This window comes from Mastigoproctus giganteus, chromosome 13, assembly GCF_048544385.1.
Source record: "Mastigoproctus giganteus isolate SK-2022 chromosome 13, ASM4854438v1, whole genome shotgun sequence".
In the NCBI taxonomy this organism is placed as follows: domain Eukaryota; kingdom Metazoa; phylum Arthropoda; class Arachnida; order Uropygi; family Thelyphonidae; genus Mastigoproctus; species Mastigoproctus giganteus.
In genome coordinates, this window is record NC_143587.1 from 134,125,809 (window position 1) to 134,144,159 (window position 18,351).

The 18,351-nt window shown below is 38.9% G+C and overlaps 1 protein-coding gene across 3 annotated transcripts in view; it reads left to right on the plus strand.

The window, feature by feature from the left end:
- Nucleotides 1-14,714, plus strand: part of Sans (SAM_USH1G_HARP domain-containing protein Sans) — a 64,006-nt gene extending 49,292 nt beyond the window's left edge. Inside the window, exons 2-3 of one of the 3 annotated variants that reach the window (XM_090387124.1) lie at nucleotides 13,165-14,062; nucleotides 14,123-14,714. In XM_090387124.1, coding sequence (XP_090243250.1) covers nucleotides 13,165-14,062; nucleotides 14,123-14,485 — 1,261 coding nt within the window. In that variant the 3' untranslated portion in view covers nucleotides 14,486-14,714. Of the gene's footprint in view, nucleotides 1-13,164 lie in introns of all 3 variants that reach the window. The other 2 variants (XM_090387125.1, XM_090387123.1) reach the window with 2 other exon arrangements.
- The last annotated feature ends 3,637 nt before the right edge of the window (nucleotides 14,715-18,351 follow it).

Here is an 18,351-nt window from a genome sequence, read left to right on the forward strand (position 1 = left end):
CAAGATGCATAACAGACGGTACAAAATATTAAAGAAGAGAAGTGTAAAATGCTTCCTGAAGAAGTATGCAACCCCTTCCCACCCGCCTCCAGAAATAGCAGTTTAAGATTTGATTTTCACGGCTCGCATCTTCCGTGACAGTATGGTGGGTGTGCCACTTGTCACTCGCTTGGAGAGGTTTGGGAACAAATGCCGCGGACACCGAGGAATTTAATGGCCTCTTCAAATTGAGGCTGTCATTGGCCAATCTTAGGCGGAGTAGATGTTTTTCTGCGAGTTGTTTCAAATTTTAAAGTCCACAGAACATGCAAATGGACTCTTGAATAAACACAATGCACCATTTAACAAAAATAAATATCTATGGATTTGAGTAATATTACCAAAGATGTTGATGCGCTAGAAAATCCCAAAAACAATCAATCAACCAACCACTACTTATATCTTAATTTGCCACATGGTGTAATGTAGTAGATTAATAACTAATATGGGTAGCGTCAGCGTTGCTATGTCCAAACTTCACCCGCAATTTTTTGCTCCATAATAGATCATTTGAAGTCCAAACTTCAATTTCTGTAAGTGGCGCTTTGCAAAACTTCAGGTATAGAAAAACGTTTTATACCTAACTGGGCCCTGTGAATGAAAACTGCACCCACGGCGTTGCCTTTACGGTTGCATAACGGTTATAACTGAATTTTGCAGTGAGCTACACCTGCCGTCCTTGACAAGGTCATATGATCATTTGAGCTCGGTAATTGCTGGCAAGTTGCCTTCGCCTCTTAGGTAACTTTTGTTTTATTATTCTTTAAAATAAATTTTTATCCTTGACAAGTACCGTGACATTAGAAGTTAGGTGGAGAAATAACGATCTCTTCACTTGAAACACAACATCGTTAAATAACCTACAGGGCTATCAGTTGGCAGCCTTTCTAGATTTATCTGCATTTCAAGGATGTTCCTTTTCAGTTGGAAAATTGAAGAATTTCTGGAGGTTAAACACGAAGTGCAAGTCCTCTTGAACCTTGCAATTGTTGAGGAAGGTGTGTGGGTGTGTATGCGCGCGCACGTGAGAGAGACATCTTCTATCAGCATTTCTGGTGCTTGGGTTGTTTTTTGTGCATGGATCCTATAGTCGGTTGCGAGGAAGCAACTATATATAGAGAGAAACCCAATGATACGCTCATATTTTATTCACACATTTTATATTTTTTCCCCACTTGTTTCTGATACATATTATTATTCTATAGCCACCCACTGGTTGGGAACCATGGCGAATACGATTGAAAACTTTGACGTAGCAAAAACTGACAACACAGAACAAAAAAACAAACACTCACAAAGATTGAAATTTGTGTTTCTTCCCTTCTTCAACCAGAAGCACAACCCTCACTCAGTTCTGAATCACTGAAGTGGGACTTATGTCCTAAGCGAGGTGAATTTTGTTTTGTTTTTGTAATTAGCTAAATTCTTATCAGAGCTTTCGTGTGTTTATGGAGTATACTTTATTCCTGTATAACTGCGTGTTGAAGAATGACGCGCAGCATTGTGAGCAATAGGCAGCTGCTATCTGAGGTTTAGTCATCTTATTGTTTGCACGACCTGAACAAACGATAAGAATCATTATGTACACAAATGACACGATTTTTCATGATCGTGTTTATAGTATACGGTGCTTATTTTATTTTATTTTTTATCAGCGCATTGTCTCATTGCAGTTGAGCAAAGCTTTCCTCGGTAAATACCGAACACAAAATAACAGGATGCACGGAACACTACTTTTTGGAAAGTGGTAAATGGAAGAGATGTCTCTTTCTCCTTTCACTGACACTGCAAGCATTACGTTATATGACTAGATATCTGTTCTTAGTATAGCATTTTTGATTGCAGTATTTGTATTTATTTTTAATAACTTAGTTTGGAATTTGTTTTTTTTTTCTGGTTACGCGCTGGAGTAAGCGAGTTCGTTTCCTAACGAATTAAATTGTATTAATTTATATTATTGACTCTTAATGGACAGAAAGGAGCCAATCTTAAAAGAGCTGAACGGTACAGGCAGTATCATCATGAAAATATTTATTAGTTCGAGGCTAATAAAATGGAATGAGTTGAGTTATATCTCTCACATCCTCAGGGCAATACTCAAATTCCCAAAAGCAGACATCTTTTCCAAGGCCCCTCCCCCCTTTTGCAATTTCAATATTATTTGACGCATTTTAAAGCTTTAAAGAGGGTAGATTTCAGGGTTAAGGCCTTTTTCACTTGGGCTATCTGAGAATCCAGTAGTGGTCACCTTCAAATATATTCTGCAGCTTGGCCCAGATGAGGAAACTTCCGATGAATCAGCAAAGAAATTAATGTAAAAGATTAAATTTGATGATGCTTGGCCAGAGGACCAGAAGCAGCTTCTTTAGAGTTTAAGATAAGCTTTATTTATTAACCAAAATCGAAAACATCCATTGTACTGTGCTACTTAAATCACACAATGTGTCCTCTTGCTTCGTGAACGTACCTTGCTGTGCATGAAACTGCAGATGCTCAACTTTTGAAGGAAGTTGAGCTAATCTGATGTACGGGCTATAGAGTATTTTAGAACATGGGATACCTTAATTAGTCTGATTGGAATATTGTAAATGTTATTACAATATTCTTATCAGACTAACCATCACTAAAAGCCGTTAAAAAACTTTTATTGGGCTTCCCAAAAATAAATAAACATTAACAAATGGCCCAATGACAACTGTTTGTAAGCGAATTGAACAGACCAGTATTTGTAGGGCCCGATTCTACAGTTCAGGGAATCCAGGTACAAGAATAATTTCAGCAATGACGTTTTAAGATAAACCTAAAGCATATGGCTTTTAGGAAACTGAGAGTTGGAGGAAATATCAGTTAAGATTAGTAAATGGCATGCATTTAAGTGCAAGATATATGAAATCACTTCAGTTAATCTGATGAAGTATTACGACTGTTTTACTAACTGGAGGTGTTCCAGTATTGTAGACAATAGTTCACAATGAGGAGTGGAACAGATAACATCTTACGATGCGAGACCATTTCAAGAGAAAAACGTTACATAATGATGGAGGAGGTCAAAGCCAGCGAAGTCAAGAGCTAATGAGGGCTCCGGTGCAAAGTGCATAACGGATTCCCCTTGTCTTTATATATGTGTTGGTTGGTTTTGTGTGCGTGTGTGAAGGTTTAAAAGCAACAAGTCAGTTCTAAAGTAAATCATTAAAAAAAAAGTAATAAAATAAAAACATTTTTCTTAACTTGGTAGATTTTTATTAAAATGAATTTAATTGGTTAAAAGTATAATATTAAGCTTTAGACCGTGCCTCTATGAATTGCGAGTTCAGGTACTGCAGACCCCTAATCCCCATCTCATCAGGCATGATCAGAGCTCTTACGAAGTGCTTAAAAAGATGCATAACTGCATTACGTGAATGGACTGCCCCACCTTCAACAAAGATTCTCCCTCCCTTTCATAAAGAAAAGTAAATATATATGCCAATCGTATTCGATTAATTAAAAGTTCACCTGTCGAAGGTTTAAAAGTCGTAATCTGACCCCCCCCCTCTGCTAAGTGCGATTGCTACGTGCATAAAATAGAACTTTTCTTCATTTTAGATACTGCGAGAATTTCCGTTCATGTCCACTCAAAACTGGCGCGCCCTCCTTGGTTTGATTACTGAAAGTTATTAGAGTGGTTAATTTTTTAATGCTCACTAAGCATCATTCTTTGCCCTGCACTCTCTTAAATGACGGTACTTTGAGAGGACATAACCCCATTCCTTACAAATGAAAGGGCTGCTAATCTCGCGGTAATTTTCGTTTTGTAGCGATGCGAAGTACGTCCCACAAGTACAAGCTTCCACACACACCCAACTGTTGCGTGGTCATTATCAGACTTTGGTGTCTTCGGCATAAAGACCCATCTAGTGCTACTTGTAAACCCCTTAGGCGGGGCAAGTTCGAAACAAAGACACTTGATCGCTTCTTGATGGCCTAACCTGTGGGTTGGCGTTGAAATGAAAATGTCTTTCTGCCCCCGCTTTTTAGGAGAAGAAATTACTCTTTGATAACTTCGGGTGCGCAGATCGTCGAAGCATGATTGTGTTGTCTGCAAAGTGCGTGCAAACTGCCGGGAATGTTTACCATCAAAGACAAGTTGATGGAAGAACAAAGGTTTAGAACAATGACGTCAACAAAAAGAAGTTTATACTGTGCGAATAATTACATCAAAGAACAGGGTCTAAATCGAAGGACGAGAGGAAAAAAAAAAAAGAGAATGATGATCTTTAGAATCTGAACCTGATATCATAATCTTAAGTTTTTCGATACGCTTCATCAACTTCAATGGAAGGTCGACTGAGTGTCTGTTGGTTCTATATTTAAGAGATCTACGGCCGATTTTTTAAAAATAATATTCTTTGTTGTAATATTTACTACAATTTTACATTTCCTGTAATAAATCTTCTATCAGATTTACGATCGAGAGTTTTCCTCGGGGAATGTTTCGAGCCACTTATTTCTCTCAACGAAAAGTATTTTCATCACAATGTCAGGAAAAAAAAAAAAAAAAAAAAACTATCTATTCTTGGTCGGTACGTACAGATTATAGAATCTTAAAGAAGTTGGCTATTTGTGATTGCGTGATGCTGAAATCCATCCTATCCTTTCAAAAAGAAACGGTAGTAAACATCATGAAAAGGCAGAAAAAATATAACATTAGTCTTTATGGCCCACAAAGTATGCGCTCATAACTGTTAATGTATTACGTCTGTACAAGTGTATTCGCGGGCTGAAAAACCCCGAATAACTTGTGACCAAACCCTACACCTTCCATCTGAGATCGACCGACTACGAGTATAGACTCAAATAAAGAGGAATTTAGAAATTCCTCTAGCCTCAATGTGCATATTTGCGCCCACTGCCTCAGGACCGCGTCAGTCCCATGAAAGCGATACGACATTAAAGAACGTGCGGTGTACCAAGAACAGAAAGGAGGAGCGAGCGAAAGCTCAGATATTTTCTGCAAAGGTTGGTTACCTCATCCGATAATCGTTCCTCAAACAGTGAATTTAAGAATCCATCATCAACAGGAGTGACCATTCTCTGCAGGGAGTGCGCTGACTTCGTTTCTGTGGCAGGGTGCGGCCCATGCTAATAAATGCCATATTTCACTTGACGTTAAAGCTCGAATCCTCTAGTACCCCATGCAAGATGCTGCGTTTGGGGGGGGCTTACTTGGTGTCTTTGGGTTGAGTGGGAACAGGGAAAGGTCAACACAACTGTGCAGCCAATGGTTGCTTTGAAGAAGAATTTCAGAGTATCAGCCATAAATTGGTGGAAATTATTCCCAGAAGGAACATGACAGTCATTAAGATTAAAAGATAGGCCCGCCAGTTATTTTCGAAAATTTGCTTGGAGTATTGATGTGGGAATAATTTTTAAAACATTGAAAATAAAGCGGCGAAAAGTGTTTATGTATCAGATGTTCTAAGGAGTTCAAAGTTAAGGCTAATATTTGTGCAGTTAATATAGATCTTTTTGTATCATTAATGCTAAATTATAATACATTTTATATTGTGAATACCTCAACAACGAGTTGCCTTATTTTAAAACCACGAATAAGCAGCACTTTTCTACAAGATGCATACATACTGCTATTTATTCTCAGTTCCGTACCATTATCAGTCATTACGGAGATTATCTCTCATCGGTGGGAATTATAGTAAGGGGGAAGCTAACAAGCGGCTCAATACCACTCAATAGAGATATGGAGTTGGTTGGCCTATTGTTTTTCTCCTTTCTATAGGTACTCATCAAGTGTAAGACCTTATAGCCAAGTTGTGTTTATGCGGCTACACACTTAACCGACACTACATTACCAGTACGACAGAAAAATAAAATCAGTTTTGACTGTAAATGATTTTTCCTCAAATGTTTTCATATTTTGAGTTCTACTGTGGTAGGGAGAGGTTAAGGGAAATCATATCAAAAGAGTTTTTATAAGAGTTTACCTCGACCGTAACTGGATTAAATTAAGGTTGAATCAAAGTACCCAAAAAGTTTGCAAAGATTGTATTTATGTTTGCAAATTAAAAAAAAAAAAAAAAAAAAAAATTGTACAACTCCAACGTGTCAAAACCATCTTTGAAATTTTTCAAAAATGGTTTTGCCACGCGTCTTCTTCAGTCTAATGTTTTACAACAATTACTTAAAATCCTAGCTGCATTTGACCAACTTCGTATCAAATTCAATTTGAAGAATACACTTTTCGACGTGAAAAATGTTCTTAAAATTAGCCAAGGTGGTCATCATACTGATGTACAGCAGAAACAGCAATCATCAACAGAGGCACAACTTTGATTTCCCCTACCCCAAGAAAAAATATAAAAGGGACCCTATTTAGGCCCCTTTTACTCTCCCTCCGAACGGTGTCTTATACTTTGTCGTACTGTTTTTGACGATATATTTGCAAATATTTTAACGCAGTCTGAAAAACGAAGTGCACACAGATGGGGTGATGACCACAGATACTAGCTAACTCAGAACTGACCAAAACAACCCACCGCAAAAATTTCTAAAACGTAGTAACGGGAATCCAACTCATGATTTTTGTGCTGTCGTTAGGCTGCTGTCAGCTTAACGAACCGTGGAGATCCCTCCTTGCTTAATCTGTGCTAGTATTTTGTTTTTCTTGCCCCCAACGTTGCACGACACGTAATACACGACAATTATATGTCATTTGCCTTACCTAAATTCGCTTCATTAAGACTAATGATCCACGTCATTAGTAGTACGCGAAACAGGAACTCTTGCTCATAACAATGAAGAATAAACTTCTGTGCAAAATTACTATATTTCGCCCATCTATATACATCCTGTTTCAAGAGAAACAAGGTAGCTTTGGTGTTATTCCTTAATTCTGACTGACCCCGTGATTAAAAAGAAACGGGCTAGGGGAAAAGAAAAAGAAAAAATCACGAAGTACACCCAACATTACGCGCTTCCAAACGGACTGCTTGAGATTGTTTTAAAATGTGTAGGCCATGTGGTTTTGTTCTGTCGAGTCAGCTGCAGGTTAGTGGAGATAAGTATTCTTTGTAACTGTGCCAAACGCGATAAAACCCGGTTAACATAGAAGGGAAAAATGAAAGCAAAACTGATGAATTCAGCGAGCAGTCGTTAAGGTCTTGTTAAATGCTTAACAGAAAAATAGAAAAAAGGAAGCACGCACAAAAGGACTGTTTTACCCTCTGCTGGTTGATCTGCGCCAAAAACTACGCCCTGTTTCAAATGCCATGCAGATGTCCTTTGTGCCGTAAAAATCCCTCTTCACTTTTCCTGTGTCTGTACAAACAATAAACGGACATTCCCAACGCGCATGTGTTGGTTGTGTCACGGACATTGAATACTGTTCGGTGCAGGTGAATGTACAAGCTATAATACACATCCTGGACGAAATGAATATGGGATATTCGCATTTGTACAGTTTTGAATGCGGCATTTCCCTCCAAAAGGGTATGGAGGAAGGTCGTATATTAAGCACATCAAAAACTCTTCATTCAATGAGAAATTTGCATTAAAAGTTTTTAAATTTCCTTTTTTTATCTCTCTTTCTTTGTGCTGTATGGAAATGCAAAAGCGCTCCCTTGTCACTTTGATAAGACGTGTTTTTGTGTAGTATTCCGTACTTTTGTGCCAGGACAGGAAAAACTCCACGATATGCACCCACCATCCCAAAAACCAAAGAACAGCATCGATGCACTCGTGGGGCAGTTCATAATATCCATGATACCAAATTAAATAGTACGTTCAGGGGTACTTACCGTATGTACTTGTATTAACCTCTCCTGCAAAGCAGCTCGTCCTGGTGCAACTAGGAAGAGCTTTATTCTTCTGAATAATAATCAGAAGAACAAATAATTATGAATACTCGTATAAGGTACAGCAACACTAACTTTCACAAGCACAGTCATCGTTATGGAATAAGTGGTTTGCTTACAATCTTTGTCCATGTTCTTGCACACAAAGTTGTAGATGAGGCAATAGCAATTGAGTTTAAACCTTTCTTCCCACACACACCCATGAAATTCACTCTGCGTGCATCGGTAATTTAGAACAAGGGCTGGCCTAAATTATATGTTTAAAAACTTGACCCAGAGAATCAGTAAGGGAACTGTTTCCTTATTGATTGTCTTGTTACAAATATTCATCACTGGAACTCGGTATGCCAACACCTGATTTAGACACGAGCAGAAGTGATAGATTGGAGCTATTGTACGAGCCAAAACAAAGTCTAAAAGGGGGAAGGAAGGAAAGAAAGATTATCTCAATAGTAAGAAATAAATTATAAAGTCCTTTTAAATGGAGAAAATACTCTTTTAATGGAGCGAGACTTCGAATTATGCGTATTAGGCTTATTTTTTGTCTTTGTAATCACATTAAAAATAAAAGGAACGCGATCATAATCAAATTGAATATCGAACGGGGTCATCAACTGGGATGCGTAGCAGTTCGAAAATAATGCGAGTTTAAATGGGGTGAGGTAGAGAAGATTATGACAAATTATTTGTAGCTAAAAAAATAAAATTAATTAATTAAAAGGGGGGAAAGAATATCATCAGTTTTATACAAGCCCTTTTACGACTACACTTCCAGATTTATTTAAAGAAAAGAAAAAAAAAAAAAACTAACAAACATCCTGAAGACTTTAGAACCAAATTAGCCACTGCAAGATTTAAATGAACACGATTTTAATAATAAACCTTTCTACAAATGGTAGATTCAGTTTCCAATGTTTTTACAGCAACGAAATTACAACAAAAGTAAAACGTACTCACGGAATAATTGAAGGAGTTGAGGAACAATTCTTGACACCTTGGCAAGCTCAATCAATCTTAATTCGCAGACTGTATATTCCGCTGAAATCTCTTAAGCAAAAGAGTCTTTTAGGATATCATTTAGAACGAAGTAGCAAATAGAATTCTTCGAAAATGGGTGCGATGTATTTTCTGATCTCCCCCCACTTGCCACTGATAATCCAGCGAGGAAGTAGATTTACGGTTAGAAGGAAACTTTAACAAAAATGGAGCGGGTCTTGATTGCACGTGTTGTAACATCATTCGAATTGTAAAATGCTCATATTTGGGAACAGAAACAAGTTAAAATATACATACTTTATACGATGCATGCGAACATGCAGAGCAGCTTTCTGTCATTTGATTAAACTGCTCGAGTTCACTTTTTAAAATAAACTTATCAACCGGAATGCCGTTCCGGTCCAATCTTAAATACAACAAATATAATGAAAACACAAAACTACAGAAATTCTTACTCAACTAGTAGAGACAAAGTATTCATTTGTGAATGTCATTAACGCGATTGAAAGTAGTTAGGGCAAAGATATAATGTTAATTACTCTTTGAAGTAACAATTATCAGTACGATAAAGAGTTACCAACATACTTTTTATTATCAGAAAGGTCTAAATCGTACGTGTCCACTGGACAAGAGAATGACCTCTTACAAACATCAATACATTGTCCCAATTTTATACGTAATAAGAATAATTACTATAAAAAGAAAGCTTGAAAAAGGCCTCGGCAATTGATACTTAAGAATCACTTACCAGCTGAAGTCACCAAAAGCTTCAACTATAACAATGCAAACCAGAAAATTCCCTGCTTGATAGTCCTCTGTACAACACAAAGTAACACACTTCAAACTTTTTGCGCCCTCTATTGGTCCTTATTTGAGATATCAAGGACGGAAGTCCTTTTGGATATAAGACAACAGATGACACACCTACACAACAATATTAAAAAGTGCATGGGGTGGGAGGTACCACCCCATGTAAACCCTCCCTCACCTCTCTTCAATATCCAGCCCACGGGGAAAAAACCCCGTGTGTTGGATTTTGAAGAGAAAATGTGTAGGTGTCTGTGCCCCTGCGAGTGTACTACGGTCGGTTTTTGGGTTGGTGAGGGGAAACCGGAGCTCCCGGAGAAAACCTCACGACCACGGCCTGAGACCGACTAACTCCAGATACTGAGTGCGAAAACCGCGACTAACTTCCAGCTACAACTGCTGGGCTCGAACCCCAAATACACTCAGTACAGCCTAGCGCTCTTGCTAACATGGCTACCGGGCCCCAGCAAACTTCAATTCATAAGTGTATTTTATTTCTTCAAGAAGGAGCTAATAGCAACCGTGTTTAAAATATGGCTTGATTTTGCGTTAGTGGGTATTCAAACTGGTATAAATAAATTCACCTAACGTGAAAATATTATGATGTACCAGCAATACACACATCTCACTAATACATGTTTTTTTTTTTTTTTTAACGTGCACTTCTAAAATTCCTTTAAATATATTGTACAAGTGACTGAAATGCCATGATTCAGTTATAAAGGGAAGCACCCTCGGGAGAGGTTGGGAAAAAGAGAGAGAGAGGAAAAAAAAAAAAAATAAAACAAAAAATAGAACATGATTTGGAAAAAAAAGAGCAGGTCTATATTCTTGTCCTGTTAAATTCTAAAGGCGTAATTTGCTGATAGATGGTGCCACTGTTTACTGGGAACTTCAATATCTTGCTTTAAAAAAAATAGGACTACAAAAAAACTTGACCGCTGGGATGAATTTGAAAGAATCATCCGAGGTCGCGGACTGGATACAGTGAAATTCTTTCACTCACTGACCAAACTTTGAAACGAATTGAAAAATAAAATAAAGTTTAATCTGTAACTGCGGTACATACCATGTACTTAATATGCACATACAATGACAATTAAAGATATTATTAAATTCTCTCCATCCCACCGACAGATTAAGGAACGGTCCCAACGGGATCTTTAGCAACAATATCCCTCCGCGGTGACGGACATGGGAATAGTAGTTTTCACTAAGAGGAATGGAAAGGTTCCTCGGATAGAGAGGACCCAAGTCATGATTTGTGCCTAAATCCTGGCTTGTAGTCTCGGTATTTGTGTGTGTGTGGGGGGGGGGGGCTCAGCCTTCTTTGGAACTAACGGAAGTCCTCGTTTGATCTGTTATTAGCCAGTGAGCCTTTCTCTGTGAGGCTCCAGAAAATACTCTGTGTCTCAGGAACTCTGAGCTGTCCAACACTTATTGGTAATCAGCATTGGACAACTCTGAGTTGTGAGTTGTCCAACGCTGATTACCAATAAATCTTATTCATTAAGAGCTACCCATCAGTTAGCACCATAGATAAAGTTTGCCATTGTTCCACGTCTTGTAGATGAGGCCGACGTTCCTCAATGGGAGGAACTCTTATTAGCTTTTTTTACAATATGGCTGAGCTAGTAAAATGTAGCGCTCTACAGACTTTTCTCCCTCGTCATTTCCTGGTTATGTTTAGTTATAACCACTTTGTATTTCTTTAATGTATAAATAAAGGGGAAAAAATTCCTTCGTTGGTAAGCGCAGTGGATTTAACCACCGTCCTCCCACCTGATGTTAAAAGCTCGAGTTCGAATCTCATGAAGCGAGGAATTGTCATGGATTTCTTTGTCTCAGGCAAGGGTTGAATGCTTTTGTCCTCGGATTTTTCGTCCGACAAACAGGGAAACTAACCGAAAAATACACTCAATTACAGATGCATTATAATGACGCTTTATTGCCTTAGTTGCTTTGGCACGTACATACATCTAATGCAACCTAACAAACCTATTATTTATTCTTGAAAATATTACAGATGTTTCCTCTGTGAGACGGTGAGGAGAAACACACAGGATATTTTCTTGTGTGAAATTTCCTCTCGAACCGGCCCTGGGTCATGGGCAAGTTGTCAATAAAATTGATGGCTAAGCAGCAGCACGTGAAGTCGTATAGTGAGTTCACCTTTGACAGCGCCATTAAATCTACACACGTTCGGCTGTCGTAAGGTAATTATAAGAAATTTCGCTGCCAGCAGAAGCAGCCTTGAACTTGACAACGGTGATGGATTTTGCGCACTTGGGTTGCATTGCAGATCGTGACGAGTGCGCTGGTATTTCAATTCTTGTAGCTCTGAGCTGTGAAAATTTTTAATTAATATGGCGCAATATTAAATCTCACTGAGAAGAAAAGCTTTATACTAAAAACCACAATATCACCACACACACTCATTTGCCAAAAAATTAGAAACCTTTATTAAGTAGTAGGGCCATCGTTTGTCTGAATTATAGTCCATATACGTCGGGCATAGATTCCACTAGGTGTCAGAGGGAGTCTAGCTCCAGATTTGACAATTCTTCCATCAGGTAGAGAACTGCGAAGCCGAAATGCTTTTTCAAACATATCCCAGATATTTTTGGTTGATATGGAGAGTTAGGCTGCTAGGGTAGATGTTGGAAAGCTTGGGAATATTCCTGAAACCATTCAGTTACAATTTTTCCACGGTGGATAGTTGCTTTGTTCTTTAGAAATAATCCACCACAATTCGGATGGAAATGAAGCATTGCAAGGTGAAGTTCGTCGAAATGGAGGTAACACGACCACCTAACGGTAGGAGCGGATCCAGTCCGTATCAACAGAACATACCCCATACTATGGTACCACCTGAAGCAGCTTGAATGGTGGAGACTACACAATCTAGATACATTGCTTGATGAGGTTCACATACTTTCACCTACTATTGGTGCAAAAATCTGCAAATTGCTACTCGTCAGACTATATGATCTTTTTCCACCGTTCCGCAGTCGTCTAGGCGTTGACGGCACTGCTCCAGTTAAAGAAGTAGATTCTTTAACTCCCAAGACATAGTTCGGTTGGAAGTGGGTCTTTCTTTGCAACTAAATATTAAATAACAAATATAAATGCTACAAAGAATGTACCAAATATTTATGCTGTAAAAACAGACTTGAAGAATATCGAAAATATTGCAGATTTAAAATTCTTCAATAAATTAGTTATCGGCAGTACTGATTCTCTTTCCGACTTGACAAGATAAATTTTTCTTGTTCTTCTGGGCCTCCTAGAGGTATTATTATATTGGCTGAAGTTTATTCTAAAGACAGTTATAGACACATCAGTTTTAAATCATATTCTGCAAGTAATTTTATGATTTTCATATTTATTATTGTGCTGTTTAGTATCTTTAATAGCGAAAATGTATTATGTAGTTTCATTGTTTAATTATAATTGTTTTTTGCTTTTTCAGGGGTGATCCTGACCGATGCGACCATTACGGGAACACTGCTTTGCACTGTGCAGCTGCAAATGGACACATGAACTGCGTCTCCTTCCTAGTCAACTTTGGAGTCAATATGTGGGCTTTGGACAACGACTTCCATACAGCTTCCGATATTTCCGCCATGAACCAGAGAGATGAAATCCTTAGGTATCTGGACGACATTATAGCGAGGCAAAGTGCACTTAACAAGAAAATTGTGCAGAAGTTGAAGGAAAAGGCAGTGGTGGACGCAGAGAAAAGAATCAAGAACTACCAGAAATTGCAAAGGAAGGCAGCACGAAAAGCAGAAAAAGAAGAAAAGGAATTAGAGAGACAAAGAAGAAAAGTGTTCGGTAACGAGTTGATCGTCAATGGCTCCAAGATTCCTGAGGGCCAAAGTGTACGAAGGGACTCCAAAGCTCTGTATTCCTCTCAGAAATATTCTGACCTCATCAATACAGGGGCAGGAACAACCCGAAAAGGTCTTGGAGCAGTTTCTAAGAAGGTTCAACAGAAGAAACAGACTACTGTCCAGACTGCTGTGGACTTCAAAGTGAGGGAGGTCGAGACGGATGGCAGGAGATCCATCAGGTCACTGTCGGGTTTACGCAGAGACTCGGAGGTGATGTACGTACCAAAATTCGACACTCAAAGTACTTCTTCGGCTGGTCAACGGAGGCATCTAAAAGATCTCTTCGACAGTCACAGTGAATTATCGCGTGCCATAAGCGAACCCGACTTCCTCCACACTACCGATTCGGGACTCGGTGATGAGCTTGTTAGTTCTGAGCCTTCGAGTATTTTCGAACGTCCGGGATTCGGCAGTGTCTCCTTCCGCAATTCGATGTCAGGGACGCTGATGTCTCTGCCTCCCGACAAAGAAGAAGTGGAAGATAAGGACGAAGAAGAAGATGAAGGAAATGACGAAGAAGAAGTTTCTCCTCAGGTTAGTGAAAAGGGCTCCGATCCCCGGAACGGTAGCGTTGACGACAGCATCGGTAGTGCTAGTAGCCTTGCTCAACGTAATCGACACGGCCCGTGGGACGAAGACGACCTGACCAACTTCGATGACGAGGAAGTTGGGGACGACATTCCCATCATTTTGTTTCTAGCTGCTCACAGCCTTGAAGACTACATGCCACTCTTTTCAAAGGAGAAAATTGACTTGGATTCTCTTCTGTTGCTGAATGACGAAGACTTGAAAAGTCTTGGTCTTCCACTAGGACCTAGAAAAAAGCTTATTAAAGCAATTGAAAAGCGGAAATCGGCAATAGAAAATCCTGGTGAAATGGTCGACTCTCATCTGTGAAGAATTGTGCTGGTGTGTGTTTTCAATTTCTCTTTGAGAAGTCAGTGGCCAGGTGTTTATGACATGATGAGGTTATATGAATTCTATGTGAATATTAGCAACTCTGCCAATGCCTGCTACTTCTTTGTGTGAATATTTATAGACGATGTAACCTCGAATAGCCTCTTAAGAGCAACTGTAAATAAGCAAATGACATTATTCTGTCTCTGTCCGTCCTATCTACCTCAAATATGAAACACTGACTTGTACTTCATTAACTCTGCACATGAGTTAACAGAATGGATTTTTTTTCATAAACGTGCACTAATCCAGAGTTCTCACCCTAAACATTTCTTAGCCAAATGTATATCTACAGAACTATTTTCGATACTAGCTTATTGTAGATTAAGAACTCAGATACTATGGTATATATCATAAGTAAAACATTAAAAATAGTAACAATTCTTTCAATGAAAGCTTCCTGCATGAAGTATCTTTCCTTCAGAATCTGTACATAGAGGGATATTGTGTTTTAATGGACACTATATTACACAATAAATGAACATGCAAATTATTTATGACAGTAATACACTCTCCAGCTCAGAGTGCCGATTTGAAAACTAACCAGAACTACTGTGGGACAGACTGGAATGGTAATTGGAAAGATTTCCTGCTGTGGGAGGAATTTTAAAGCGTCTGACAGTGGGAAGTCTTTTCAATCAGGATAACGGAATGGAGGAATATTTCCGAAAGTGCGTGTTACAAATTGGTGAAAAATGTATGAAGAAGACTTGAAAAGTCTTGGTCTTCCACTAGGACCTCGAAAAAAGCTTATTAAAGCAATTGAAAGTGGAAATCGGCAATAGAAAATCCTGGTGAAATGGTCGACTCTCATCTATGAAGAATTGTGCTGGCGCGTGTTTTCAATTTCTCTTTGAGAAGTCAGTGGACCAGGTGTTTAGGACATGATGAGAGTGTATATAGGGAATTCAAAGTTTGTAATTCGAACTTTAATTCACCACTTTGTTATGCTGGAATGGGGGGAGGAGTGTCTTAACTAAAAATCGAGAGGTCCCTTCTCAAAACGGACCTTAAAGAGCAAACCTGATCCGTCCCTTAAAAAATAAAAAAGAAGTAAATTCTCACCTTTAACCGGAAATCTACTATATATTTCAATAAAATTGCTCTTTCAAAGTTGTTTCAGTTTCTGTGATATCCACGAAGGTTCCGTCCATCCCCAGATACGGCTCTCGTAATGCAAAGTCGGCTGAGGCCATCACTAAACCACTGGGTGCGGAACCGAGTGAAATATGAACATTAAGTATTACCCTCCATGCAATTGTATGGCAAACCACACAATCAAAATTCGCTTACTCGTGTATTGTCATCCATCAGTGAATTTTAATGGCAAGTTATTACCAACTGTCAGGTAAAAGCAGTAGACCAGTGTCAGTAGCGAAAATAGCACTTTCTGCAACAGTGGCATCTGAATTAATTCTGAGGCTTCGGCCTCTCTGGTCTGCTACACAAGCGCATCTCTTCAGCGACATAAGATAAACAAAGAAACTTGCTTGGTCAGACACCATTATTACTTCCCGTTAAATGTCTTGTTACAAAGTGTGGCTTCGGTAATTACTTTCTTCTTCCATTTACAACCAAATACATTTTCATTCGTACGTAGATAAAAATTATATTCTAATATGCATCTTAAATCTTCACTGAAAGTGAACTTCTTGAAATATTGCAGCCCATCGTGGTAAAGTATCGGATTATTACGATATTCGATTATTAGTGAACTTTCACATTCTGTTGCTTACAAAAGAGAAACATTGATGACAAATAAAGATAATTGACGAGTTTGATGAAAGCTATTAAAAATTTCATTCTGTGCACTGTATTTATGATCTTTACTCGATGGGTTGCCAGTTTTCAATAACCTTTTAAAACCAGCGACAACCCCAAATATATTGGAAAGCATAAACACCAAGAAACGGGGGGGGGGGGGAGGATATATACAAAAAGAAGTATGATGATGTAACTAGCGTTGGTTCGTAAAGATTTTGTCCTAGTAATTAGTGTTGGAATGACCAGATGACACAAGGAAGCAAACTTTTTCTACATCTGCAAAAAAATAATAAAATAAAATAAATTAAAAAAATGATAATAACAATAAAAAAATCGTCACTTTCTCCATCGCCAAAGAGTCTTTCTATTATGAGCTTAACTAAACTCTCTGCTTGGGCCACCTTGGCAGCTGTAATGTTTTCCAATGATGTACAATAAACTGCCTAAAGGTAATCTTCATGTGACACAGCCTTCTGTTACTCCCTAAGATTTTATATTTGTGTTCTTTAATTTTTTGTCTCTCTACCAGTGAAAATATATCTCCCTCATTCGTTTTATTGATTCCCTTCAGGCCCTCTATAATGTTTTTTTGTCATAGGGTTTTAGGAGCATCAGCAACTAGGGCCATATTGCTCTGTGTATACTGTCTGTAAATTGCGCGTGTTCTGTGGTCGATTTTCTGTTTGTGGACAAAAAACCAGAGTTTCGGGGAAGAAACACCATGCTACCATCGCCTGAGACCGACTAACTCAGCCACGATGTGAAACAGACCCATAAAATTTCCTCCCGTCATCGACGAGACTCGAACTCGGGTCTTTTCCACCTGGTGCGGGAAGAATGATAATAACTGTGCTACCCGCGCAGACAGTTACCAGAGTGACGTTACCTAGCTTTGCAGTCCGCACCTTCTAAGCCGTTCTCCATATGGACAGTGATTAGCGTCCCTCACCACCAACCTTGTCGCCTCTCTTAGATATTGTCTTTGTTTAGGTGTGGCCTCCAGACATGAATAATATTTCAAATGAGGTTTCACCATCGTCTTATACAAAGGAAAGATGACATCGTTCTGCTATTTGCAAAACTCTTATAAATCATAAGGAGGACGGACACCATATGTTTTCCTAGCCATCTTTCTCTTTGTATTGCATCGTATAGTGTCGTATTTGAATGAATCATAGTCCCCCCCCCCAAGATTTTTGTATCTTGAACCGCTTCTAACTCATCTCCTTATAGCTTAAAATAAAGTCTAAATTTCTGTTCTCTACACGTAAAACCTCACATTCAAAAGATTACACTTCAATTGCCATTTTTTAGACTATATCTGCCACCGTGTAATTTTGAAGCCACATGGCCTAGTCCTGGGCGTTAACCCCTTCCTACCACTATATCATTACAGACTTTAATGTCTTACCCTGTACTTCCTCATCAATGTCATTAAAGAAGATTAGAAACAGGAGGGGTCACAGCACTGATTCAAAGAGATTCCGCTTGTTACAGTGATCCATTTTGACGAATGTCCATTCGGGAAGGTTTCAATTTACTGGTAAGAAGCAGGACGACTCCTGGTGTGTATGGACTAACCTTCCACTGGTGTGGTCTAGTATAGAGTTTTTTGCTATCACTTGTGATATCTGTTGGAAGCTCTTAGAAGATCATGGGCACCCTGCCATGTATTTTTTCTGGACAGAATCCGGATCTTCCAAGACGATAAAGCGCCGTGCCATTGGTACGCACAGTGCACGAACGGTTCCAGGAACACAGTGAAGATACCACCTCAACTTGATTGGTTTCCAAATTCGCGCCTGATTTCAATCCAGTTGAACAAAAGGGGCAGTGAGGCGTATGGATACGCAACTGTCATCTATTCCGACACTGTGGAAGGCCTTGCAGGCAGCATAATTGAAGAAGCCTGTGGACGTCTTCAAGCATCCAATGGAAACAATGCCTGGGCGAACTGTGGGTGTTTTCCGGCGAACGGTGGCCCAATACGGTATTAGATAGGCGGTTATAATTCAGTGATTGATCACTGAGTGCATAAACAC